The sequence below is a fragment of the Gavia stellata genome, chromosome 32 (assembly GCF_030936135.1).
Source record: "Gavia stellata isolate bGavSte3 chromosome 32, bGavSte3.hap2, whole genome shotgun sequence".
NCBI classification, from domain to species: Eukaryota; Metazoa; Chordata; class Aves; order Gaviiformes; family Gaviidae; genus Gavia; species Gavia stellata.
The window spans coordinates 1793604-1820675 of NC_082625.1; the positions used below are offsets into that span (position 1 = coordinate 1793604).

Genomic DNA, 27072 nt, shown 5'->3' on the forward strand with positions numbered 1-27072 from the left:
CCCATTTCAGAAAATCCTCACAAGGCTACCAGCATTTGGGTTTAGTTCAATTCCTGCTGATCTAATTACCCTAATTTAAATGTGTAAAATAATTAGCTTCTAAGATAAGTCATAGATAAGTTAACAGTTAACAGGTTGATATGAAAGATACTGTGCCCTACTTTCAATAGTGGCTTCGGTGCGGTTTTAGTCCTTTTGTCATTGTTTGCCACGTAGGAAGGACAGAGAATATGGGGCAAGAGGACCGCTGGTGCTCAGCACTGCGACAGACCCCCGCCAGTCCTGGAGCTGCCAGTGTGGAACAGCCAGCCAGCGCCGCTCCAACTTGCACCCTGCAATGACTTCTCCGAGCGTACACCAGTACGCTGTGGAAACACAAACCTTCCCCAGTGCTTCTCACGTCGGTTCAGTTCTCTTGGTGCCAAAAACCTTTTGTGCCATGCTGCGGTTGTTTCCAACAGAGCATTACCTTAGTGTGCTCAGAATATACCTGTCTGACGTGACACGTAAAATTAGCGGCGGCAAACCATAACCCCAAACACGGGGGCAATGGTAGTGGGGACACTGGAGAGGAGGAATTACACCGGTCTCAGTAAACCTCCCTTCTCAAAATACATCCCAAAAAAGGGTGGAGGTAAAACGCTGAAAGTGGCATGTGAGAAGTGGAGTTATTGCTAGTGTTTGTGCTGCTAGGATTGAACTCGGCTATGAGTATTGCTAAATTCTGAACGCTACTTCCACCTTTTATTGTAGAATTACCAGTACAGAGCTTACTATTCTGGTGCAGGTTCTGAAGTCATTAACCCACAGAAATTAACGTGCAGAACTGTCTGGGATTAACAAAATCTCTCTTGGGAAGATTTCCTATTAAAGTGTCCTGATAAGCAAGGAGCATAAAGGGGACTGCGATCATCCAGCACCGCTGAGTCTGCTCATGGGAAGCTTGGTGTTAGAGTAGTGGCATATTTTAGGGCAAAACTGCGGCACTTGTGGGAACTAAGTGAGGAGTATTGGTGTTCAATCAGGATTTGAGTGTGCTGGTGTCTGGGAGGAAATGTGGAAAGAGTTTCCTGCCAAAGACAAGCTTCAGGTGCTTTACTCGGCGTGTTTGTATGAGAAGCTTGCACAGTTATTGCCTGCTCTAAAAACTGTGTAAAACTTGTCTGCAGCTTCAAAGTTACTGACTTAAAGCCCAGAATAACTGCAGGCAGTAGAATTGATTCACCCTGCCCAGAAAAGTTGATACTGGTCAATCCTGATTTTTGTCACAAACACATTAGAACAGGTCGTGCTCACGAGTGGGCCCCCATCCTTGTTCTTCTTCCATGTGGAAACGCCGGGATGGACACACGTCGGGCTTTGCCTGCAGAGGAGAACGCGGGCAGTGCCTGGAGCAGCTGCCGTTGGCCAAATCTTTGCTGTGAACCTGCTGGATACGATGCTGGAAAGGAGCAGGCAGGAAAAGATCCGTTCCTGGCCTGGCTGCCTGCTGCCTTCACGAGGCCTGGCTAATGGTGCATCTCTACCTGAATGGTTAAAAATGCATCTTATTCCCAGACTGACCTGTTCAGCGTCTGCTTCCAGCCCTTGGAGCTTGTTACACCTGTGCTGCCTACACTGAAAAGCACTCTTGTATAAAATTTCTTCCCACCAGGAAGTTTTTTATGGTTATGATCAAGTCACGCCGTATCCTTTCTTTGATGAACAGATGAAGCGCTTTTATTCTTTCAGTACAGAGCGTGTTTTGTGCTCTCTCATGGCTCTGAGCCCTCTCCAGTTGTTTGGCATCCCGGGGGTGTGGGCACTAGACCTGGGCGGAGGGTTCCCCGGGGGAGCAGAGGCTCCTCTCCCTCTCCGTGCCTGGGTCTCACAGCTGAGGACTGCATTAGCTCCTCTGGCCACAGCGGCACGCCGGGAGTGGCTGATTGCTCATTAGCCACTCCGCTTCCCCAAGCCTTTTCAGCCTCCCTTCTTCCCAGGCTCTTTTCCCGTTTCGTAAAAATATGGTTTATGTGAATTTTCCACGTGTATAAATGCCTTCATAAAAGACAGACCAACAAAGGGCGCCCTAGTTCTGATAGGAGATGTCTAGACTGAGATTAAAGAACACGATTGTTGTTTCCGTGGCCAGCGCCGCGCTGCCACCCCGCCCGCCGCCCCCCGCCCGCTGCCCCGGCCGGTGGCCCGGGCCCGGGGGGCGCAGGGCCGGCGGTGCCCGGCAGGTGGTGCCGCCGAGCCGGCCCCGGCCCCGGCCCCGGGAATAAAGTCGGGAGAAGCGGCTGAGCAATGTGACCGAGATGGGGCAGTTGGCAGAGGGAGGGAGCGGCTAGGGAAGAGGAAAACCAGAAAAGAACAAAGAACTCGCGCTCCGGAGGGCGGCTGTACTTCTCGGGCTGCGGGGAAAAAAACTTGCGGGGCTGCCGGAGCGGCAGACGGCTTTGTCTAAAAGGGCTTGCAAAAGCACCACCTCGTCCTGCCGCTCCCCTCCCATGCTGAAGGGAAGGAGGGATCCTGGGAGCCAGAGAGGGGGGACTGCGGCGGCCGGGGGAGTGCCGAAGTTCCCCGCCGAGCGCGCTGGGCTGGGGCTGGCTGCGGGCGCCCGCAGCCCGGGGGGGTCCGGGCGGCCCCTGCCCTCGCCGCCCCGCACGCTCGGGGATTACTGGGCGTTTCGAGCCAACAGCAAAACTAGCAAGATTTCGAAGTGAAATTCCGGAGGAAATTTAAAGAGCATCCGGATCCGGAGAAAGACAGAAAGAAAGAGGAAGGGAGAAATAAATCAAAACGTGGGGAGAACCTCGGGCAGTTGGAGAAAGGACGGCGGAGAAAGAAGCTGACACCCAGGCAGAGATGGGGTGAGACTGGCAGTTTATTATTCCTCAGTTGCTTTTATTATTCATGGCCGCTGAGCTATTTTTAAGGTAATTGCAACAGAAATGAAGGTTTTAAATTGCATTTTTTCCCCATTGCACGCTTTAAAGTTTAGACTTGCTTTTTATTTTATGGGTTAGAAAGTAGGTAATTGCAAGTCTCTGCAACTTCTTTAAATAAACTCGTATGTAAGGGAAGCCTCTAGTGATCTCTATGTTGTATGAAATCCAAACTGGGAGGCTGGGTGGGAGGACTGGAGCGGGGTTGTGTTCACAAACTTTTCCAGAAGTTAGAAATTGGGGATTTTGTTTGGCTGTTGTGACTTCGGCATTCAGTAAAATGGATCCTGTTTGCATTTCTAAATGGGTAAATAGCTGACTGAAAATCCCTAATGACTTAACTTAGGGTCCCCCTCAGATTTTCCAGGAGTGAAGTAATGCTGCATGGATGTGGCAGTGGATTTTGGCATGGAAATAGGAGCTTAGTCTGGTATTTAATTTATGTCCTATAAAGTCTCAATCATGTAACTTTAAGGACCCGATGTGTTGTTGGGAGTTTTTTGTGCAATAAACTCTTTGTGGCTGTTTGAAATCGCAGTGGATCTGTAGGAAGCCTGTCTGATCAACTCCCTCCAAACATGTGGGCTTGGCAATGCAAGAGACATAAATAACATTCTTAGGGGCTTGTTTTCCTTTTGCTAATTTTCCTCTTGGACTATCTAGATAAAATGACTGAACAGTTGAACACAGATTCAAGAGGCAGAAAAGGCAGAGGCAAAGAATCAGAAGTGTCAGCAGTGTGAATCTGGCGTCGATCCTTTGAAGTTGGCAGAGCATGTGCTGATCCAGGTTAAATCAGAAAGTGTCCCTATTTTCCTGTAACTTTTCCTGTGATCCACAGAGTTACTGTAAAACTTCCAGCACTGCCAGGAAGGCTTTAACAAGCAGAGATCTTGGGACTAGCACTTTATTAGAGTTAGTGGATGAATCCTTCTTGGACCTACCGCAGGTACACCCAGCAGCTACGTGATTTCTTTGGAGGGTCACCAGCTTCCATGGTGAATGTTGAGACCAGGTCACCGTCTCAGTCTGCTGAGACTTCACTATATACTTACAGTGGTCTAGTAGCAAAACTATTGTTAAGCCAGAGATGACGTTTCCACCCAAAATTCCTTATTTCCACTTAACTCCTGAGACAGAAGTGTCTTTTTGCTTGTACGTTGATCACATGGGGATATTGAGTAGCTTTCAGCAGCGTTTAGATTACTCTGGATACAAAAGAGATTAAAAGCACATCACCTCTTGCATCACATTCTGGCAGTTGATTTTAGTTAACTTATTTTTAAAGCAGGGATTCTGCTCTCATTCCTCCATGTTAGATTTCTTTGTAACATCATGTTTGGGTTTTCATGGATAAATTCTTTGTGGACTCCTCTGTATCCACTGTACGTATTAATGCATTAGCAATTCCTCTCTGAACAGGACAGTTGTAAATAACACTTGATTCTGAGGGAAGTGAATTTAGTTAGGTCCTAGCCTAGTCTTCAGTGGACACTTACATTTCTCTGACTCTCTGCTGACAGCATTGTCAAATGTAGATGCAGGTTGATGCAACTTACCGGCTTCTAATTTGAGCAGTATAGAGTTGACCCGCTTGTCACACATACCAAGCAAATGAATTCACGTGCTCTTATCTATACTGTCATCCCACTGACCTCTGCTGAACAGGCAACTTGAACTGGCCTTGTCAGAGGGACTGCTGGTTGTGCTTTTGGAGGTCTGGCAAGGGCAGGTCGAAAATAGCAGCAGATCTTGGGGACTTCTTCTAGTGAAGCTGGGCAGGCATCCGTGCCTGGAAGTACTACAGGTCCTGTAGGTTGTAATGAAGATGCAGAGGCAGAATGTGTTGGAGGCACGGAGCGTTTTGAAATGTGTGTGTATCTCCGCTTCTAATTATTACTGGACACTTTCTGGAATGTATAAAGAATTACTTAGCTGCAGTCTGGCTCTGCTGGGTTTTTTAATTGCTGTACACAGTCTTCCAGCAACGGTCTGAAAAGAAAGAGCTGCTGAAGCTTAGTACAAGAAGTAACAGTTGTCCCAGGAAGGTGAATGCACAGATTGTGTTGTAGACACCCAGTAGCATAGTGTTCAGCAGCCAAAACGCTCTGTAGATGGAAACTGGTTTCCAAAAGAAAAGAAAAAAAAAAAAAAAACCCCGCCTCTCAGCAGTGTTGCGACTTTAAATGTCCTTGATCCCCTGTCTCTGTGCCTGACCTTGCATGCTTGTCGCTGTTCCCCACGCTGATCCAACAGGAGCATATTCAGCCAGGATTCCTTTGCTGCCCTTTATCTGCAGACAGGCTGTGAGGCAGCTGCTTTTCATTCCTGTGCTAAGCCCTGGTGGGTAATCTCTTGGGAGTTGGGGGAGGCAGACGGGAAAGCAGCCCCTAGCCAGCTCCCAGTGCTGGAGCTGCACTACTCCACCTTCCCTTTGTGGCTGTGGGGTAGAAGTCTGGCCTCCTTCAATCCCGTCTGGACACTACCAGCATCTATGCATTTTCCCCAAGGCGACATTATGCAGCACAGAATGAAAGCAGAGCTGCAGCTAAGAGGGCTTGAAAACCTGCCTGGTGTTAAGAACAAAGGGTTGGGAATCGGTCCTCCCAAACTTTGTTCCCAAAGCAGTTTTGCAGCTCAGCGTCTAACAATCAGTGTCCTGGGGGCTTGTGCCCAAATCCTGGGTTGGCAATATCAAAGTGCACTCTCTGCATCCATTTACAGTGAAGCAGTAGGGTCCATAGGCTCTGGAGGGAGTTACACCCACTCCCTGGCTCAGGGGAAGCGTTAGACTTTGGGGAGAAATGGGAGGGGAAAGAAATGAGGTTTGACTCTCATTAACCCACACTTCTTCCCCAAACAGCATTGACACACAGTCAGCAGCTATTCAAGCTGCTGAGGGAAGATAAAAGGAAACAAAGACAGCAGTGGAGGAGGAGGAGATTGGTTCTCATGCCCTCTCTGTGCTCCAGTTCTGCCTTTTGAAATACTGGGCTCTGTCTGAAGGACATTTCTCCCTGCTCCGCCCTGGCCAACCCCACCCATCCCTCAAATTATCCTGGACCGTGCTGCTTTGTAGGGTTTCTCGCACCCGAGTGCTCTGGCTGGTGATCCAACAGAAGGGAGAGTCCTGGCCCTGACGCAGCCGGCACGGCCTCCCAGCTGACTCAGCGTGGCGGTGGGCTGAGCGCCAGAGCGGAGCCACATATCTTTCGTGCTCACATGCTCTCACGTACCCCTTTCTGCTCTGCACGAGCCGCCCTGTGAAAAGCCATCCAGGAAACCAGACCTTGCAGAGAGAAAGGACTTTTGGGAAGGTTGCAGTGAGAATTGGGAAATCCTTACCTCCTGCTGTGGCTGGCAATGGGCCTTTTATCAGAAGATGACCTCTTTTTTGGGGAGCTCACTCATTGTGGCTACACATTGGGCCCAGCCACAGTGCAAAAAATACGTTCCTAGGTCTCTGCACTCTGAAGGTGTCCCGCTGCTGTCAGCAGAACATCGTGCCCCCAAAGCCCTTCCCTGCCCTTGTGCTGAGTACTGTTGTGCCCGTGGTCAACGGAAACAAATGATTCTGCTCATCTGGTCCTTTGTGATTTCTTGCAAGGCATTTTTGCTTTGGTTTTTAGATGAAGGGGTACCACAGACTGGCTAGATGCAAAGTATTTGAAGTGATTATCCTCTCCGCATCCGAGTGCGGAGAGGCTCCTTTCTCTGACAAGTAAATGAATATCCCTGCAAAGAGAAGCTGCAGAGTGAGAGGAGGTGCAGGCTGGGGAACAGCACATGGGCTTCCTAGAGATGCCCTTGGCTGAACCCCATCCGGGAGCACCAAAGCAAATGCAGTTAATGAGGATCGAGCTCAGCCTCTGCAGTGCATTCCAGCTGCTGCCTTAAGTGACTAAAAGACTTTATTCCTAAACCTCAGACCTGTTCGCTATTTGTGTTCCTGGGGTGCTTTGAACTTGGACTCACCCACCAAATCTCTCTCTTAAAACTCTATACTTGTGTCTAGGTTTGAATCCTGCTCTTCTGTCACACGCCTCGCTTCGGAACAGAAATCAGGACAGAAACGTTAGTATAAATTTGGGGAATGGTGACTCTAAAAGCTTCCTTCTTCACAGAAAACGTGAGGTTTCTTCTCTCTGGTCATGCAGCAAAGGGTGGGGGCAGGTGAGCAGGATGTGATAAGTAATTCAGTTAACTAAATGGGCCTGTCACAGGCAGGCAGACAGGATTGTGAGGCGAGAATTACTGAGAACAAAAAAATAAAGAGTTATCTCTGTGGGAAAAATCTTCCAGACTGCACAGAAAATCGGAGAAGACCAAGGACAAAGTGTAAATGAAATGCAGCTGTGCAGTCAGAAAGAGACCCCTCCCCACAGCCAGTGTGGAAGCTATTGAGCACAGATATCGCTGGATGCAATGAAAGATCTAAAGCAAACAATAAAAACCTGATTTCTTCCCCTCCCTCTCTCCCTTTCGAAGAGGTCTAGCAGGAGGGCTGCGTTTTAGCAGTTGCCCTTAGGTTTAGGAACCTGCTGAAGACACGGAGAAGGTGAGCCTATAACTGCCAAACAAGATTTTCCCAAAGAGGTGCTGTTTGCATTGGAAATACCTTGAGAGAGTAAAAGCAATAAAACACAGTTTCTCTGAGGTGTAAGGACCCCAACGGGCCGCTGCAATTGGGGTGGGGCAAGGAGAGAAGGGAACGAGCATGCAGTGAAACACACTGGAGCTGCCACAGTGCTACTGAAATTTCACATAAAGATAAACGTCTTGCTGAACAGCTCTTTCAAAGGCTCTCTGTCCTTTCCTCTAACCTAGGCTATTCCTTAAAATGGGAGATGTTCCTTTATAGGATTGTACGCCCTTAACCTTGTGGCGGGGGGCTGGAGGATGCAGTGGGGAACATGCCCTGTTCCCAGCTCTGTCTGTGAGTCCTGTAGCTTAAACCAAAAATCTCTTCACCTTTTTACTTTTCTTCCGCTATTAGACTCGTCTGCTGGTTTGAGAGTATTTTTCTGGTGAGGATTAGCGAGAGGACTCTGTGAAATCCCCCTATTAAAGACACGCCTAGCAGAGGGATTAAAGGTGGCTTGCTCAAAGCATAGGTAGATGTGTGTGATGAACCCTCTGTGCAAGATGGGCTCTGAGGCAGGGAGATGAGCTGAGCTCCCAGCAGCCTGGTGTCAGCAGCTCTGCTTCAGCTTGGATGTTGTTTTACTGCGGCGTGGTGGGCCCGTCTTACCGTGATGCCTACGTATATACCGATCCGTATGATCCCACGCGTTGCAGGTGCGTCATGGGACGATGCTGGCACCAGTCCCTGGTGCTGTCTCCTAAACAGGAGATGCTGCAGTCCCTCTTTGGAGAGGCCTCTCTGGGAGGTGGCTCATATCCCTTTCTGGTGCGTTCTCTCTGTAGCAGCACTGGGTTATTTTAGAAGATCCCACTTAGGAAGAGGCCCATGTGCCTGTGAAGAGGAGGGTAGAGCCCACATCCAGGCAGGACTCTCAAGGACAGTCCGTGCCTCCAATGACATATGTGTTCAGATTACACAGAATAGAGGGGGCAGCGCTGGTTTTAGTCTTCCGCAGACTTTGGCATCTCTTATGCCCGCTGTTCCCCTGCTAGGTAAAATGTGGCGCTGGTGCAAGGGAGTGAATTGATGCCATCTGTACCTCCTTGGCACAGGGCAGTACCCACAGGGTGTGCTTCTCCTCCGGGGTCTTGGCAGTGCCTCCGTGCGTCCTAATCTGACGAGGTCCCTCATCCAGCCTTAGCGAACTCGGTCCCTTTGGCCTGCTCAGTCCATTGCTACTCTGCGGAGACCATAAATTAAGAGGACAAACAATGATTTGCTCTCCTGGCAGTGGTGAAATAAGCAGCTCTTCATTAAGAAATCAATTTGGATGCTATAGAGAGGGGAATAATGTAAGAATCAAGGTGGAAATGAGACCAGCGTGCACTTTCACATGTCATCTTAATGACCACTGAGTCAGAGACTCCAGTCAATGAGCAAATCGGAAACGATTGATCCATACCCTATATTCACGTGTCCTTCCCAAACACCCCGTGACCTTCTTCCAGCTTCTCTTTAAGGAGAAGCCACAAGAGATGAGGCAGTTGGGTCTTTACTCAGGCAGCATCCTGGAGCCAGGTCCTTTGCTGATGTAAAGAACACATTAGGAATAGCTAGATCATCTCTTATTTTCATTTTTAGTTGCTTGGTTTTGCCTGGGAGCTGGAAGCCTGCTGCTGGAGTGTTAGGGAACATTCATGGGGGACAGGTCACTTTTAAGCTATCAGCGGGATGTGGGATATTGAATTTTGCCCTTCCCCCCTGGACTGGGAACAAATGCTGGCAGCGATGAGACCTGGATCCTTTCCAGTTGCCACCAGGCCCTTGCTGATCATGTCTGTGTCTCAGCCAGATCTTTGTCCTTTCAGTCATTTGCTTTGGTTTTTCTTAATTGTCTGCGAAGGACAGCCCTGGGGGGATGTAAGTGGTTTTATTTACATATGCCCTTTTCACTGCTATGTCTGTATTGTTATGGGGACTCCCAGCTGGGAGCAGGAAAAGAAGTGTCAGCTTTTAGGGATGTGTGGTGTATCCAGCATATACACTTAAAGCACAGGGGAAAAGAGGGCTGTAGCAGGAGAGAGAACACGACAGTTTGAATCCTAGGCACTTTAAGGACTATTTTTAAATGCTTTGTAGTGTTTTTGGAAACAAGAGGTCAGCTTGGTCAGAAGCAAGCTGAATGCAGATGGGTGCTCCTCGGACGTTATTCCGCTCATGCATCTCAGATCTGGCATTCAGCACCTGCGCTTTTCCTGCTCTGAACTTCCCTCAGCACGTACGCCAGTGCCCCGCAGTCCTGCCTGTGTCCCCACCTTGCTGATCCACTCAGCTGTGCTGAGCCGTGTCGAACCCTGCCACAAATAGGTTCTTTGCTAAAGGAATTGTGGAAAGGGTGAGGTAGAGACGTTTTCCATTTATTAAGCCATTTGTGACTTCTTGGAGATGTGCCCCTAGATTTGCAGACTTTCTTGCTTTTCTTCTCCCTTGGTTTGCATTGCTGCCTGCTCTTTCTGTCTGTTTTTTGTTGGGCTCCACCTCATAGACTCTAGGAGAGCTTTTGTTTTGTAGCGTTTGCTTTAACCTTGTCAGGCAAGTGAGTACTGAGAGGCAGGTTTCCAGGCTAGCCAGCATCCTCAACAATTAAATTCTTATACTAGCTGGATACAATTTGTATCATTTGGTGGATTAAAAACAAACAAAGACTTTTTTCCCTGCACAAGCACTGCAAAATGAGCCTGAACATCTCTCTGTTGTTCCCAAGCAGAGCACAAAGCTCTCCTGAGTGTTACCTACAGAGCTTAAGCAACTGCTTCCTTGAAAGCACTGTCCCCATGCCAGGCTGGCACCGTACTCGGTAGTTGTGAGAAGGCAATAACGTGCTGGCCTCATAAAGCAATCTCCAGTCCCCATTATTAGGGACGTGCAAGTTGGCAGCAACTGTTCCCATTGGCAGTGAGGAAGGGGGAGACATGAGAGATCGTTTCAGGAGATTCTGTATATTTTGCTTCCCTTGGAGGGAGGTGGGTGCAGGAGTTCCCTCCTTGGCACCAGGCAGGCAGGTGAAGCTGCTGACAAGCCCTGCCGCTGTTGGTGCCAGTTTGCTCTCTGTTGGAAGCAAAGCACATCTGGTGTAACTGGCTGCAGGCCTGTTCGGAGAGTCTGCAAGACTTTCTCATTTGTAACTGGAAGGAATAGACCTCTCGCAGACAGCATGAAGTTTTGGTCCTCCAGGGAAGACCATAAGGCACGAACAAATGTATGAGGAGTGTTGAGACATCAGTGATCATGTGAAGGCACAAAAAGTAGAGCACCCTTCCCCGTCAAGTCCATCAGCGGTGCCTGTCTCGGTGCACTTGAGACCAGGAAAAGAGCACGCATGCCCAGGGGCTGTGTGTTGGGCGAGAGCAGCCAAGTCTGCCTCATGTGAGTAGCAAAAGCATAAGCTAACCGCTGTGGAGATGGGCTTTTCTGCTGTCTGACAGGCCTTCCAGTGGCGTTTTATTTTCCACTCCTGGTCCTCAGAAGGAAAGTAATGCTGGCTTCTGTGGTTAGTGACACTACTTACAGGACAGTTGACATCTGGGTGGCCTCCTGAGCCTCTCCTATCTTGGAGTGATCAGCAGGAAGGCAATGGGGTCTTCCAGGTATTAAGACACCCTTAGCTGACCTGCTTGGAGGCAGACCTAGCAGAGAGGCTGGGAGATCTGGGCTCTCTACCCCTTCTACAGGCATCCTTCATCATGCAAATTCACTTTCTTACCCTTTTGCTCCCTTTTTGAGATATGCAGTCTCGGTTGATACGGGGGAGAGCAGGGTGGGGACCATTTACTGGAGAGACTAATTTACAAAGCAAATGAATAGCACAGCTGTCTCCCACGTCATGGGGAGACAGCACAGGGCAGCCGCATGGCTCCTCACTGCTGGGCTCTGGGATCGCGCCTGGCTCCGTGGAGCACAGGGCAGGGAGTGCGCATGGTGGATGCATACCCGGGTGCTGCTGCAACCCCATCCCTGCGGGCAGAGAAGGGTTATCTCCAGGAATGTCCGAGAGCTCCGTCAGGGTGCCTGGCAGGGGGGCTGTTTGAAACATCACTTGGTCCGAAACCTGCTGCAGTCAGCAGAATGGTTTCCGTTGACTCTGGGTGCAGACTTCACTGATGAATAGCAAGCACAGGAATAGCTGCTGTGCGTGTGAGGGGTGATCTCTGAGGAGGGTTTTCCGTCATGCAGCCAGCATCACGTGTGTGTGACTGGAAACACTAGAGCCTTCCAGGCTCCTCTGTGGCCCTCTCCCAACAGCCAGTGCCTGCTGCCAAAGGGATTTACTCCAGTTACACAGCTCACCCAATTATCTCCCATGACAGGGAAGAAAACTTGTTTAGTGATGAGAAATCATTACAAATTACAAGCTTTGTGAGTTTGGGACAAACAAAGCCCCTAAACGCTGCCCGGTTGAATGCTCTGTCTGCGCGATAAATAACAGCTGACTTTTCCATCGCTAGGAAATGAATCACTGTGGAGGCAAAACCAAAAAGGAGCCTCAGTCCAGCTAGGAGACCTGAGAAGGAAGCTGTTGGAGGAGAGACGCATACTAACTCCACTGGCCTGTAGTCTGTCTTACCCTTACTAACAAATGTCAACAACTAGGTAATGTCCTTCCTCTGTTCTTTCTGACACTAGCCCAGGACTTGGGGGTTAAGGTGCAGAAACGTTAGGTTTTCCCTACTCTGTAGATACTGTGTTTCAAAGGATAAGTCATGATCCATGTAGAATTTAGTATCTGTTAGTGGAGCCTGGAAAATTTGAATCTCATTCCAGAAACAGACTGTGAATGAATAAAATCAGCCAGAGAGGATGCTGAGAAGGGACTGGTTTACACCCTCATGCAGTTTGGCTCTGAACAAGAGATCTGAGTCAGGGCTGTAGCCTGGGAACAGGCTTGAAGCTGGGAGATAGCAGGGAGCGTTTTATTTCCTTCCTGAGTTTTGGTAATGGGTTCAGAAAGCACTAGCTGCAGTTGTCTTTGGATTGATGGGAAGGTCTGCTCATTACAGCTGTGAGGACTTGGAATGGGGAGGAAATACAAATGTCTGGATTTTGGGAGCTCGCACGTAGCAGGACTGTGACTGTGTCTTTTCTGCAGCTGTCATGGGGCTGTGGGATGTTGCCAATCTCATCACATTTCACTAGGTTTGGGTAAGGCGTGTGGCAACGGCCGGTGCCTTGGGTTTTAACCAAAGTCAAACAAAAACCCCAAGCCCTGATGCACCTGGACTGTTGTGTCATGGAAACATTCCTTCCTGCCTCCTGAAACGCTCAAGTTATGTCCTGATGCCTGAGATTCAACTCCTTATTGCAGCTCACATATTACTTGTTACAAAATCCAGGCGGTGCTTGGTTCAGTGCTTTCTTGCAGCAGCTGCACATTGTGTGGTGAAGTGTTTCCTTTAATTCATTAAGTGATGTGACCTCTCACTGCAGGATGCGCTTCCCAAGCATGAGTCAAGGGAGGAAGAGCTGTGCTGAGGGGAAGGCGCTTTTTTGTGGTCACATCCCAAACACATCCTCCATCCATCCATTTCCTTAGAGCTCCGGCTTGGAGGTATCCTATGAAGTACAAATAATATAGGAACCAGAGAAATCATATACCTGGTGAAGTTGCCATGAACTGACGAGTAAGGTGCTGAGGGATGGTGAAAGAAAGCTTCAACTCAGGCTAAAAATAATATAACCCCTAACCATTTGCATAACTCTGCCACACTGGCTGTGTTGTGTATGGCCATCTGGTATGCCCCAAACATGAGACTGCGATGTCCTGTTTGCGCTTCTGCTTGCAAGTTTCGTGCCCATCTTTGGGTGAACGTGTGTATGAGATCGGCTGACCATAGTCTGTTATTGCTGGAATGACCAGGTTATGGTCTTTGGAAATGTCTGAAGACTGGAGAGGAGGACAGAGACGCTCTAGGGGAAGGTAAAAACCCGTACCTGTAGTTAAACACCCTTGGTAGCTTTGCTGTTGTGCCGAAGGTATTTTCATAGACCAAGGTCATTAGTGTGCAGTGAAAGCTGCTTTCATCATGCTGCCTGGATGGTGGGCAAATAGGAGGCGTAAACAGCCATGGGCTTTTACTTTGCAGGGGTATCAGCCAGTGGTCCCCCAGCTTCTAAAATGGGCTTTAGAAGAGTGCCGAGGATGCAGAGGGCTCCCGTGGAGAGCACAGAGAAGCCCAGAGGTCTTGGAAAAGCAACTCCCAGGAACGATGGAGAACTTGGGTCATGACTCCCCTAATAAGAAGTGACAGTAGATGATATCAGCCGAGACAGTGAGGAGCTGCTAATCCCTGCACAGAGGCTCAGTGAAGGGCTGCTGGTTGAGAGATGCTGCGTCCTTGGGGGCTGCAGTGCTTAGCACTTAGTATCTCAGATCCCCGGAGAGAAGGCGAATAGCAGAAGTGCTGCTGACGGTGCATAATGCAACACAAGTGCCAGGAAGCCGATGCACTTCCCCTTTGCTCAGCTTCCCCTCCGCCCTGACAGCCCTGTTCATTTCTCTTGCAGGGAGCAGCCAATCTTCAGCACCAGGGCCCATGTTTTCCAGATCGACCCTGCCACCAAACGGAACTGGATCCCTGCCAGCAAGCACGCTTTGACGGTCTCCTATTTCTACGATGCCACACGCAATGTGTACCGGATCATCAGCGTGGGGGGCACCAAGGTAGGGGGCACTTGCTGACAGCATCACACAGCTTGACAGCATGGTTTTTCTCTGGCCAAAGTCTGTTTTGGTGTTGATGTTTTTGGTGTCAAGTTGGTCAGTTCTCAGCGTGGGCACTCTAGCATCTTCACTGCAGGGAATTGAAGGTGAAACACTGCCTCCACGCTCAGGTGTATTTAGTGTTAGACACTAGAATCTGTGATGATGAAAAATGTGCCCTAGGGTCTGATGTCATCTCTCCCTGCCCCTCTTCTCGCCCCCCACACATGCAAAACACAAGCTTTTTCTGAGAGCCTTTATCCTCTGCTAAAACCAGCCCCCGTAGATATAATGAAATGAGGTTGAGGGAGTCTCAGAGGTAGTCCGTTCAGTCATTTCCACAAAATGCAAGTAACTCCCTAAACTGTTCTTGATAGGAGTTTTCCTGACTTGTTCTTGAAGACCTCCAATGGCAGAGATTCGTCAGTCTTCCCCGGCAATTTATTTTGTTAATACCCTAACCAGCAGAGAGTGTTTCGTAATAGCTAGTCCTGACTGCTGTTGAAGCCTTTTTTTTTTTTTTTTCTTACTTGCCATGAAAATGGAGAACATCAGAAAGTTGTTAAGTCCCCAGAGACAAGCTGTCTCTTATCTTCTTTTCCAGCAATGGAGGAAGCTGATGATACTGAGGCTTTTTTTTTTTCTTTCTTTTTCAGTAGACAAGATGATTGAGATTTGTTTGTGTCACGTAGCCAGACTAGAAGGACTTCTGGTCACCAAAAGCCTGAACTGTTGTCTTATAGATTAAAAGCCAGAGCATTCTACCCCTGGTTCCTAGAGTACACAGGGATTACAGTGATCAATCCCACACCACCACCCCAGAGCAGCAGGCTGGAGTTCTCTCTGACTCTCTTTGTTGTCTCTCTCTGCAGGCCATCATCAACAGCACTATCACCCCCAACATGACCTTCACAAAGACGTCCCAGAAATTTGGACAATGGGCAGACAGCCGAGCCAACACAGTGTATGGGTTGGGCTTTGCTTCGGAGCAACATCTCTCCCAGGTAACGCTGCAGGTGCTGGCAGAAACCTGATGCTAGCAGGGAGGATGCCCCTGAAACCCTGAAGGGGACATCAGCCTCCGGAGAAAAGACTTTAGGAACCTGATGTAATGCTGTTCCCACTCTGCTAAAATCTAATGCAAGATGCAAAGATGCTAGGCAGAGCTTTAAAGTAATATTTGCAGAGTGTTTTGAGCCTCACAAATTGAATGAGGACTTCGCGCTCATTTTCTGTCACTGCTATTTAGCTAACCCTGCAGCCCTGAGTGCCAGAATCATGGGCAGGGGCAGAAAGGGGCTATTCCCTGAATTTTATTGTTAGTTGAAGAGAAATTTAAAAAGCCTGCTGAATGAAGTTGCAAAGGGAGGAGTAACCCAGGCATCAATTCTAGTTTGTTCTGCATTTCGACATAGCACTGGAGTGACTTTTCTGCTCCCCTCTAGTTTGCAGAGAAGTTCCAGGAAGTGAAAGAAGCAGCCCGTTTGGCGAGGGAGAAGTCCCAGGATAAAACAGAGCTCACCAATCCTGCCCTGAGTATCACATCTCACCAGGTAATGCTTGGAAAGTGGCATGAGTAAAGCTCACTGCAGAGTGATGACAGCTAGGGAAAATGGGTGCTGTGCTGATCTCCTCTAGTAACTTCTTGCTTTCAACCCTTTCTCTCTGAGAGCTTTCGTGCCAGACACTGAGGTTGGAGCTTCACATTTTGATGACACCTGTGGCCCTGAGGTCACTCTACTGAAACACATGAAGTAGATTGATTAACTAGTGCTTAAGTGGAGCTCCTGGGAAGGTTCACACTCCTCCCTCTTTGCCAGTTAAACTATCAAACCATTTGATGTCTTATAAAGCCACGCTGGAGGTGTGGGGCTTTTTGTTGTGGTGGTTGGGATTTTTTGGTTTGGTGTTTTTTGTTGTGTTTCTTTTTTTTTTTTTCTTTAGAGCTGCTGGCTCTCCCTGGGCTCAGTGTCACAATGACAGGCAAGTAGCATGCAGGAGTGCATGTCGCCTGGTTGACGATCGTAGGATGTGGCATTTCCAACTGTTTTTCTTCCCTTCTGGGGCTGCAGGGGGTTCTCCAAGTGTCTGTGAGAGGTGATGGTGCTGTCCATGGTGGTCCATGGAAAGACAAAGGGATTTCTTAGACCTGGTGACTGAGGAGTGCTGGCCAGACTTCTTCTGTTTCTGTCATATTTCCACTGTGGAAGAGAAGCTGTGTGATGAGAGTAGAAATCACTCCCTCCCTTGGGAACTCTCCCCTAAGGTAGAACTGCACGCATGACAGCCAGTCATTCAATTTTCTTTCCCCCAGGAGACCAAGCCAGAAAGCTTAAGCCCATCACAGATCATTCTCACATGTGTTGCATTTGCAATTGTTACCTTTCTCCCTGTGTAGCTAAACCAACTCCAGCAGCAGTGGGATGGAGGGAAGAGGATAAGCTGTGGAGAACTCTACCCTGCTTTTTCCCATGGTGAAGCAGTTCAGTGCTGATGGTGAAGTTGCCCGTCCAAGTAGTTCACTCCAGAGGTGACTCCGCGTTTGCCGGAGCTCCTGGCAGTAGGAGAGGAGCTGTAGGATGGAGGACACTGCGTTCTCTGGGCTGAGTACAGATGGAGTGGCAGCAGAGGAGGAGGAGGGAGTGTGAACAGTACCTTGGCCTGCGGGAAAAGAGGGGGAGGTGGAGGCGGTGGCTCTGCAGAGACTGGAAATGTCATGTGGGGCGCAAAAGTGGGGAAAATCTGCCTAGCTTTTGGCTCCTGCTAACTCTGAGCCCCATCCTAATGGGTTGCAAATGAAGAAGGGAGTAGAGCATTCATAGCAGAACCGAAGTTTTATGTGAAAGACTCTGATCAGTGATAATTGCCCAAGACAGAGATTTATGGCCAGCTGCAGCTTCCATCTCCTAACTCCCCTGGCCAGGAGATGGAGGCTGGGAGTAGAGATGTTCCCTCTTACCCTGTTGACGCCAGGCAGAACTCATCAGGTGCTGCAAAAGGACACGTTCATCTCCCCTATGCTGCAACGGCAACTTGAAGCAGAAGGGATGAGGCGGTCAAAAGGTGAAGGTTAAACACAGATCAGGGAAATGGCCTAAGGCTCTGTTCATTCTTAGCTGCCTCAGCAGCACTAGAACTGCCACAATGGTGGCTCTTTCCATTCAGCGTGTCTGTCTCTAGGTGGGAAAGCTCGGACACAAGTATGCACGGCCCCTCTCTGCAGCCGTTGGGCAGACAGCGTGCTGACACAGTGACGCATGCAGTGTCTCCTGCCACGTGGGCATGCAGATCTTGTCCTGCCTTCCCCAGCCTGTGCGTACATCAGCCCGTCATCCCTTCTCCCACTGTCCCACTGCTGATTCGCACTCTCTACATTAGTAGAGTCTCAAACATGAGCTTCATCCTTGAATAATTGATGGTGTTTCTGTTTGCAAGTGAGCAGAGAGCAGATCTGTCTCCTGAAATTAAATCAAGGCTCCCTCATTTTCTGCATCTGCACTAGTTTACTTAAGCTTCAGATTTTCAGAGCTGGGGAAATCCCAAGATAGCAGCTCTCTTCTGTCCTCTAGTACCTTTTAGGCCAATCCCCATCCTATTTAGCATCCCTGTCACAAGAGTATAATGTAAACAACAAAACAGTCTGGAGCATTTTCAGCTGTTAGCAGTTTTGGTTGGACTCACAGGGGCTCAACACACCAGAATAGGGAACTTCTGCCCCTTCCCTGCCTCAGTTTCCCCACCTTGTGGTAGAGATGAGGCAGGGTTGTGTTTTGCAGGTCTTGCTTCTCAATCGCTCTCTGGAAGGCTTCATGAAGCTGGAGTTCAATACATCCCATGGCTCTGTCTGGCTCTATTTATAGGTGTCAGCCGACTCCGAAGGCAGGTGGCTGTCCTTACCACAGGCATTTGAGGGCTACCTATCAAGTCCAGCAGGCTCACCAGCCACCTGGTCTCACAGCCCCCAAGTTAGGATCCCAGAGGCTCATTGCTCAGAGAGTCTTTTTATAGCTCCGTTTCCCCTGTCAGTGCCAAGCTTCTTTCCTGCTGTGAGAGGAGACCTTGCAGACAGGGTCTTCTGGAGGGGCCGGAGGATGTAAAGTCTGCTTTGGCTGCTGCATATTCATCTCTGCTCCACTGTCAGTTCCCTCCAGCCTGGGAGGACAAAGTCTTTATCTCTGCTAGCTCTGATGTATGCAGGAATATGGAGCCATAGAGAAGGGTGTACGTTGGTGCAGGGGCTGTGAGTTTCTTCTCCCACACCTTTGGAAAGTGGGTGCCACAGTCATCTGAGCAATAGCAGAGTTTCTCTCCCTTGAGCCTGAGGAACACTATCCCAATGGCACCTGGTGTCTTATCGAAGGTACAGAAGCTGGACTTGCGACTGAACCCGGGTGGTCTGGCAGGTCTGTGTTTAGGGTTTATTAAGTCTTTCCACTGCTCTGAGAACCAGCAAGAAAATCCTATTAAGAATTCAGCCAAACCCCGAAACGGCCAGCTTGAGCAGCTCGGAGCGTTGTGCACAGCCGCGGGACTCGGGTTACAGGCTGTAACATCACTGGCATTTGTCAAGGGGAAGTTGAGGGCCAGAGAATTCAGTACAAGTCGGGAGGGAGGAATAGCTGGTGTGAGCAGGTGTGCTCACAGCTTGCACAGGGTGCCTGTGCACTGGGATCGCTGCCCCAGCATGGCATGGAGACAGGGAAAGGGAGGACATGGCAGCAGGGCAGCTGCTGGAAGAGCTAAGCACTAACCTACTACTAAGCACTAACCGAGAGTGCCTTGTGTCTGCATAGCCTCCGAAGTCATCGCTATGCCATGACTGGTGCTGCTGAGCCATAGCTGAGGACCTTTGCCACCCCTTGTCATGTAGACAAGCACAGCGCTACCGAAGAGTTGGGACTGAAAGCCAGCGGCTCTCACGAGAGTGCAGGGACTGAGAACTAGCCCTGTGAACCCAGGCTGTGAATGAGTTTGCACAGACCTTGTGGCCACGTGGCCTGTCTTCACTGCTGTGTGAGCACCACCTCTTCCTCATCCCACAGGTACTTCCCAGCCCCATCATCAGCTCCAATGGGCCAGGAGAAGATAAACTATTCCGGAGCCAAAGTGCCGATGTTGAGATAACAACGGAGAAGGAGCGGCTGAAGAAGATGCTTTCAGAAGGGTGAGGCTGCCATAAGTGCTCTCTGCTTCTGACTCCTAAACTATCTATTCTGTTATGATTTGGTGCGTGTCCCTGTCATCCCAAATGCTTTTGACCCAATGCTACTTCTTTAGGTAGCTGAGTAATACCCCGCGTCTGCTGCTGCTCAAACCCTCCACCATACCAATTTCCTTGTTTCCTCAGTAGAAAGTTATTCCAGCTTGGAGGTGAAATCTGCCATTCAGGCGGCGTGGGAAGGAGAATGCTTTGTGCCCACAGCGGGGATGAGTTGATGCCAGTTATCTACAGATCAGTAGTTTGCGATACCAGAAGACGTTCACACTTTTCCAGCTGGCCCAGGGCTACATTTGTGTTAATTCCCCTGATGATTCCAGCAAAGTCCCTGCTGCTTCCGCTCTTTGTTCAAAAGACTCTGGGCTGGATTCTGCCCTGTGGCTCCTGTTGAGCTCCCAGCTGAACACTTAGAATATTTTTAAATCAAAAGCAAGTGTCCTTTGCTACCTTCTCCTGAGTCTGGGGTGGTAGGGTTTTGTTCAAAGCAAACTCAGATCTTAGAAAAATTTAAAAATGGATTCACAGTCCCACATTGCAAAACTCCTTTATAGTAGCTGTATCTCCCCACTGTAATATCACAGTGTGGTTTCTGCAGTTTCAAGCAAGCCCACATGTCCTCAAAGTCAAATGTTATCCAGGGGTAAAGGAAAGAGATGCAGATTCAGGGCTGGAAGAAGCATTTAAATTTGGGAAGTGATGTGAAAGCCAAATAGAAAACAGGGAGCTGCCCAGCACTTCCAAGAGCATGGTTTCAGTGCATGTTAGCACTGGGGGAAGAAACCTTCATGCTGACACTCTCTTACGCTCTCCTGCACACTTCCCCTCTTCTCTCATGCAGTTCGGTGAGTGAGGTCCAGTGGGAGGCTGAATTCTTCAGCCTCCAGGACAACAACAACAAGCTCGTGGCTGCTCTCCATGAAGCCAACGCCAACGTGGACCAGTGGAAGAAGCAGCTGGCTGCTTATCAGGAGGAGACGGAAATGCTGCGGCAGCGGGTGAGCACAGGAGGGCCCTTGCAGAGCAGGTCAGAGGAAGCCCCGTCCCAGAGCCAGATGGTGCCCTTGACCCCATTCTCCCATCAGTTTCCATGGGTGTCAGCAGGAGATGAGAAGGAAATCCAGGATGCTGCATGAGCCTGGCAGGGAAAACATGTCAAGGAATAAGGCCATGTAACTAGGGAGCTCCTGCAAGAGCTCCTGTTTTCTGCAGAGCACGTTGGGGATGTGCTGAGTCCCCATGGATAAAGGGAGGAAACCAGAGCACAAAGTCAAAGCATACCAGCTTCCCTTTGGATTTTCTGGGGGTAGTTCCCAGCTGTCAGTGAGGCCCATGACCCCCCTGAGCTGGGCATCAGGGCAATCTTCTGGCTGCTGACAGGAAGGATGAAGATTGCTCTGTCTGCTATAATTAGCTCGAATGCAAGCTACATCATGAAACCCGGGTGGCGCGATACAAACAACCCCTTGTTTGGTTGCAATAATAGGATCTTTTGACCTACGTAATGTCAGAGAGGTCACAGATTAACTGAGGAGGCCTGTGTGCATCTGGGCAGAGGGGTGACAGTCACACGGTTGGGTTTGTTGGGAGGGAAGAACTACGGAGTACTTGGGAAAGGGTTTTAGGGCAGTTGGGGTTTGGCTGGGAAAGGACTCTGGAGCCCTGGAGAAGGCGGCATAAGGCCATTTCACTTTGAGATAGCTCATTCAAAAGACAGCAGGGATTTATAGCAATTAACAGCTGTTTGCACTGATGGCTGCTGTGTGGCCAGTCTGTGCAGTAAACAGCCGTCCCCCAGGATTCACTGTGCCCATTGCTAATTCTCGGTGCTGGAGTCAGCCAGTAAAAGGGCTGCACAGAACAAATTTTCTCCTCTGCAGCAGGAGCCTGCCCTAGGTATAGCAGAGATCTTGGTTGTGCGTATGTATATGTGTGGTTTTGGGGCTGGCTGGGATGAGCTGCGTTTTCCCTGCTGTTGCTCTCTGCATGCTCAGCTGTTTGGTGGCTGTTCTCACAGCCAGGAGCGAGGATTTCGTGAGCCTTGGGTGAAGGGCAGCCACGGGGGACTTTTGCAGAATCACAGAAGAAACTGTAACTCAGTGAAACCTCTAGATTATTGTCCTTAAACCAGAGCATTTTGGGACCGGAGCTGGCTGATTCTGGCCTTGACCCCGTGAGCCTGACAGCTCGCAACCACTGTTTACGTGGACCCTGGCAGAGGCGCAGTCCAGCCAGCGTTGCCTCGCTGCCCCTGCTCATGGGGAAAGTGTCACACCGGGTTCCGAGCCCTGTCTGCGTGAGGGTACCCATCGCTGGAGCTGCACTCGTAGAGCTCAGTGCAGGCCCTGCGAGAGCTTGGGCCCCAGCAATAGCTGCTGCAGACCTTCTGATGAGCTTTTAAAAATGAATCCTCTTCATGAATAATCTAAGGCACTGGGCTGAATTTTCCAGGAATGGGGAGCACGCTTGGGCAAACCCTTCATCGCAGCTCTGCTGTGGTTGAGCTGCAGTAACTCCCTTGCCCTCCGCAGTCTCTGCCCAGGGATGTAAATGGAGCTGGATCTAGCCGTCGCTATGGGTTGTAGGCTCATGTGCTTGATGTCAGCCAGCTGAGCTGTGCTGGAAGTGCAAGACTGCAGGAGAAAGTAGAGACAGAGTCTCTAGGCCGAGTTTTGCTGCAATGTGTTTCTGCGTGTGATCTACGCAGAGCAGGAGAGAATTTTTCCGGAACAGCCCCAGGGTGGGAGCTGCTATCCTGTTGTAAGCCTGGTTGGGTTTGCAAGGAAGCCAAAACATGACAGAGAATGACTGAGGGTGATAAGGTGTCAGGACATTGCTGTATCTCTGAGCGCACCTTCCTTGTGCTTGCTTCCATGTAGGTAGCAGAACTGGAGTCGCAGGGTGCTCATGATTCCTCCAGCGAGAACAACAAGGAAGAGCTGAGCCAAACCCTGGAGGAGCTGGAACTACTGATCAAGGCTAAAGATGAGGTAGTACCCCCACGAAGCAGAGCAAAGGCTGACGCTGGGTGGCCTGTCAGTCACCAACACCCTGTCTGTCGCTACAGCTTGCGTGAGATCAGAGGGCCCCTTGTGCTGGTGCACATGGTGCCTGTGCAAGCCAGGAGCCTCCGTAAGCCAGCACAGCCCCCTCGGTGGTCTCCCTTCCCAGAGAGGCAAAGCTGAGTGAGAGTAAAGTGCTGAGAGTTTCCCATGCAGCTAGCCTTGAGTGGGGAGTCTCAGACGCTGCACAAATGGCAGGGATGTCTCTTACCCCTTCCCCTCTCAGCCAGCTGCAGCTGCAGTTAGCCTCTAGTGTAGTAATTGCTTCTCGCTTTCACTGCATTTAAATGAATGATTTAAAGCAGAGTTTTAATTACAGAGGCTGTGAAGGAGGGGAGATGTGGAGAGAATCTCTCCGATTTGCACATCTGCAGGCTCTCTGGTGGCCGTGCTTCAGCAGGGTGGATGGACAGAGCCTTAGGGTTGGAGCCACAAAGCGGGGACTGGGGAGGAGCGGTGTTCTGGGGTTCCTGATCCTTAGTGAGAAGAGAGATATCCCCCCTCCCCAGAGCTACTCAGGCTAGAGGAAAAATGCTGGGGCAAGGCAAAGGTGGGCAGCGGCTTTCACCCAACAGCTGAGCAGGGACTCTGGCCCCAAGAGCCTGGGATCTGATCTTGAGCAAGGATGGAGCCGGATGCAGAGACCCTTGCTGGCACTCAGCCAGTTGTCTTGATTAGGGACTAACAGCTTAGAGGGAGGCAGCAGGTACAGCAGAAGTAGAAAGTTAGAAAGGGAGGTATTAAAATTTGGAGCTGAGTGTGGTTATGTGATCCTTGGAGAGAGGGAAGGGGCTGTGGTTGTGGTATGTGGTGGGAGCTGGCCCCACTGGGACAGGAGTGGGTCTGACATGATGCTCTTCCTCCTTGTGTTTTAGGAGATTCAGATGCTAAAGAGCCAGAAGTGTGGCCGATGGGAAGCAGAGGGCGAGCGTGAGGAGACGCTGCAGAAGCTGCAGGTAAGGATGGCAGATCTGGGACGCCTCTGCGCTCAGAGTAGAGGGATCCGTCCCTCTTTGAGCCAGAGTGAATGCCGCAGAGCTGCCATGCCTATCTCTGCCTCGAGATGATGGGAACAGCTCCTTGTCTATATCTCTGCCTTCTCCCACCCTCCCTGTATCCCTCAGAGATATGACATGGGGCACAATCAGCAGGCAACAGCAAACCCAGCATTCACGTACTCTCTCTAGCACTTGCAGTAGCCCCTGATGTAGGACTGGAGCAGGACAGTGATGTCCTGTGACCCTCCATCTCTCTGAAGTCCTGCTTAGCTTGCTGGATGGCTGGGGAGCAGAGCTCTGACTCAGTCTGGCTGGCAGGAGGGATGCAAGCTGCTCTGCACCTCAGGGCAAGGACACAGATGGAAGCACGATCTGTTGTGCAGTCTCTGGGGGCATTGCCTGCCTGTGTTTACCTCCGAGCTACTGAACGAGGGGATCTGCTACGTGGCTCAGCCCCATACACAGGCACTGGCTTTCATGGCAGAATAATATCCCCAAACATCAAATGCCATCAGACCTGACGACGATAGGCATGTCGAGAGATCTGCGTTTGTAGCACCTTTGCGAACTGTGGACAGATGCCTGGCTTTGGGGAACATGTGCTCACATGTGTGTGCATGCTGGGGTGCTGTGGCTCAAGACAGGGAGGTCCCTCGGTGAAAGAACTGATGGATTCCGGGCTGGCTGGGTGTGGGTAGCCTGGTGCTGGGGTGCTAGCAGGGCTGTTTTGTGAAGATAAGGGTGGTGATCTGTGAGCAGCGTGTATCAGTGCTGGGGCAGCCACCTCACTGCATTTGTGTCCTTTGGCAGGAGCTGGAGGCATGCAATGCAGAACTGGAGCGACGCCTTCACCTTGCTGAGCAGACACTGGCAGAGACCCTGGCTGAGCGGGAGAAGATTCAGAACGAGGTCACCAAGGTGGCAGAGATAATGGATGTGAAGATATTTGAGCTCAGCGAGATCCGTCAGGGACTAGCCAAGCTGGTAGAGAGCAACTGAGCAGCAGCACGCTCAAAGGAGACACCTCCCGAGGAGGGGAGCCCGAGCTGGGACTGGTCACTGACAGCAATTACGGTCACAGAACAGCCTCGAGGTCTGTTCGGGCAGGATACGCCAACATACCAGCAGCTGCCTGGACAGTGTGGAGACCAGCCACAGCCACTTACTGCCCACTGAACACCCAGACGGAGGGCAGAGAGGACCTGAGCTCCTGAATCCTCTACAGGGAGCATCTACAAGTCATGGCCAGACCTCTCTGGACCCTGCCATGGCTGTGGCAGGGTCCAGAGACGGCCACTGTCCCCGTGCTGCCTTCCCAGCCTCCCTGCTGCCACACTGTGTCTCCAACGTTTTTACAGTTTTCTAGGGGAAGGGGCTGAGCAGCCTTTGCGGTTTTTCAGTAGTTTTTTAGGAAACCACTTGCCTTTTGCAAATAAGCTGCCTGTTTCCCCACCTAGGGAGGGAGGATAAGTTCTAGCACACCAAGGACAACAGTTGCTCCTGTTCCTCTTCCCCAGCCCTAACTACATCATGTCTTTCTAACAGGATCCAGTAACATTGGTCACTGTCAGGAGCTTCCAGAGGTAGCAGAGTCCCCACTGCAGAGAAGGGTGCTTGCCTGACTGTGTGTCCTTTCCACTGTTCAGTCGTGTCCTCCAGAGGAAAAGGAACTGCAGGTTTTAAAGCTCTTATTAGTTTAACACAATGGGATTTAATGACATGTTAAAACTCCTTTAAGCTGAGAAGAGTAGAGGCTTGGTTGGGAAAGGGGCATTTGAGAAATGGGCCATCCCTGAGGGGATGGCCAACAAACTGCTAGATTGGCATCTCTCCCGGCCTCTAAGGGCTGCAGTTAATTGAAATTAAATGGAGCAAATCGCAGTTGCTCTTGGTTTCTTCTTTTTTTATTGGGAAACAGTCCACAGAGATGTCCTGCTCCGTGTCAGCCGAGCAGTATTCCTTGTGAAGGGTACGGGCCCCAGCTTGCCGTGCTTGGCCAGATTAAATGAGAACAGGAGGCGTTTGGAGCACGCTGGGACCGGTGCCCTGCGGGGCCTGTGGGAAGTTTGTGAGTTATCGTAGATGTTGTCTAGTAATAGGAATTGAGCAAGGCCTGAGGGAGGCACCACAGAAACCTGGAAAGTTGTGTCCCCCCCACGGCGCCCGTTGCGCACCCGTAGTTGCCTAGGAGCATGCTTAGCCCTGTGCTGAATGACGAAGCAGTGTCTGTGTAGAAGTAGTTATAACCTTACAGGAGTGTTGATGGATTTGCGTTTTGTTGTTGGTTTTTTTGCCCTCTTTGCCGCTGTAAGTTAGGCAAAGTCAGCAGTAATCCTGGGAACGTTTCACAGGTCTGCAGAAACTCCGGTACGTAGCAAGCACTGGCTGCCCAGTACCGCCCTCTCCGCACCCAGCCGGACCTCGGCAGACCTGTGGAAAGGCAGCGCGGCTCCTCGGGGCCTGCCTCTCCTTTCACTCACCTGGTGACCACGAGAGGAGCCCACAGTTCCACGCACTGCCTGCAAGCCGGGGCAGGGTTAGGTCTGGCACCTTGGGAATCCGCTGGAGTGGAGAACCGCTGGTGACTCTGTGCTGGATTGTGTCTAGGCAAAGCCCTTCCCTCTCCCAGGGGTGATGAGGAAACATTGAGATTTCCAGACCTTCATAGCCAGGGAAGGGCTTTTCTGTTTTGGGGTTGATTTTTTTTTTTTTTTTTGTTGCCTTTTTTTTTTTTGCATGAAGTGTTCTCACAACTGTATGGGACTGGAGCTACTGTAGTACTATTTGTTTCAGGGTATTTAAGAAGGGAAGGAAGTAACTGGGTGGCAAAAACTTCTAGGGACTTGTTTACCACCCCATGCCAGTGTTCATATTTTAATCCTACAGGAGCCTTCTTTTGAAATAGAGATCAGCTCCAAGAAAGGTGTGTTTGGTTTGCATCTCTGTCACTGTAATATGGAGGGAGGAGGGGGGGATTTGGGAGTATGGGAAAAAGAAAGTTGAGCAAAAGGTTCTTATGTTCTGTACTACTACCCTCTCTCATTTCTCTTCTGTGGCTGCGACCCACAAAGCGGAGCTGGGTATAGATCCTTAAATTCTGGCAGTGACCCTTTTGTAGCCCTGCGCCTTGGCCAGTGCCTGTGTTGTATTGCTCATCGGTGGGGGCTGACCAGCCCCGTGTGTGCCGCGCCTGGGTGAGTCACCTCAGACCGTTCCCAAGAAGCGAGAGGGAGGACCCGAGTCAAGCTGCTGCACATCCCAGGACTCCCTCTGAGTGGGGGAGAGGCAGATGCAAGCCGCAGCGTAGTGCTCAGCTGAGACAGCAGCTCCGACAGCTTCACGGAGCGCCATGCTGCCTGCCACTCGCCCCAGGACCTGCTCTGACCTGGGTCAGGCAGCAGCATAGCGTGAGACCCAGCTCTTACGCTATTTAAGCCTCTTCTTGTCCCTTACACATTTTATATCCTCAAAGCACAACCTAGCGTCACTGGAGAACTCCACCTAGACCTACAGCAAAGACAACTGACC

The 27072-nt window shown here is 50.3% G+C and overlaps 1 protein-coding gene across 4 annotated transcripts; it reads left to right on the forward strand.

Moving 5' to 3' along the window:
* The first annotated feature begins 2622 nt into the window (after window positions 1-2622).
* Window positions 2623-26499, forward strand: HOMER3 (homer scaffold protein 3). Of its 4 annotated transcripts, none has more exons than XM_009818338.2 (9): window positions 2623-2852; window positions 14074-14230; window positions 15142-15273; window positions 15715-15822; window positions 19312-19433; window positions 20326-20482; window positions 22364-22474; window positions 23422-23502; window positions 24355-26499. In XM_009818338.2, the coding sequence occupies exons 1-9, from the start codon at window positions 2848-2850 to the stop codon at window positions 24541-24543; spliced, it is 1062 nt and encodes a 353-aa protein (XP_009816640.1). In that variant the 5' UTR covers window positions 2623-2847; the 3' UTR covers window positions 24544-26499. The 4 variants fall into 4 exon arrangements, with proteins under 4 accessions (XP_009816640.1, XP_009816639.1, XP_059687969.1 ...); XM_009818337.2 differs by lacking the exon at window positions 2623-2852 and adding an exon at window positions 12149-12162; XM_059831986.1 differs by lacking the exon at window positions 2623-2852 and adding an exon at window positions 12149-12162 and having other exon boundaries at window positions 24364-26499.
* Window positions 26500-27072: the final 573 nt, after the last annotated feature.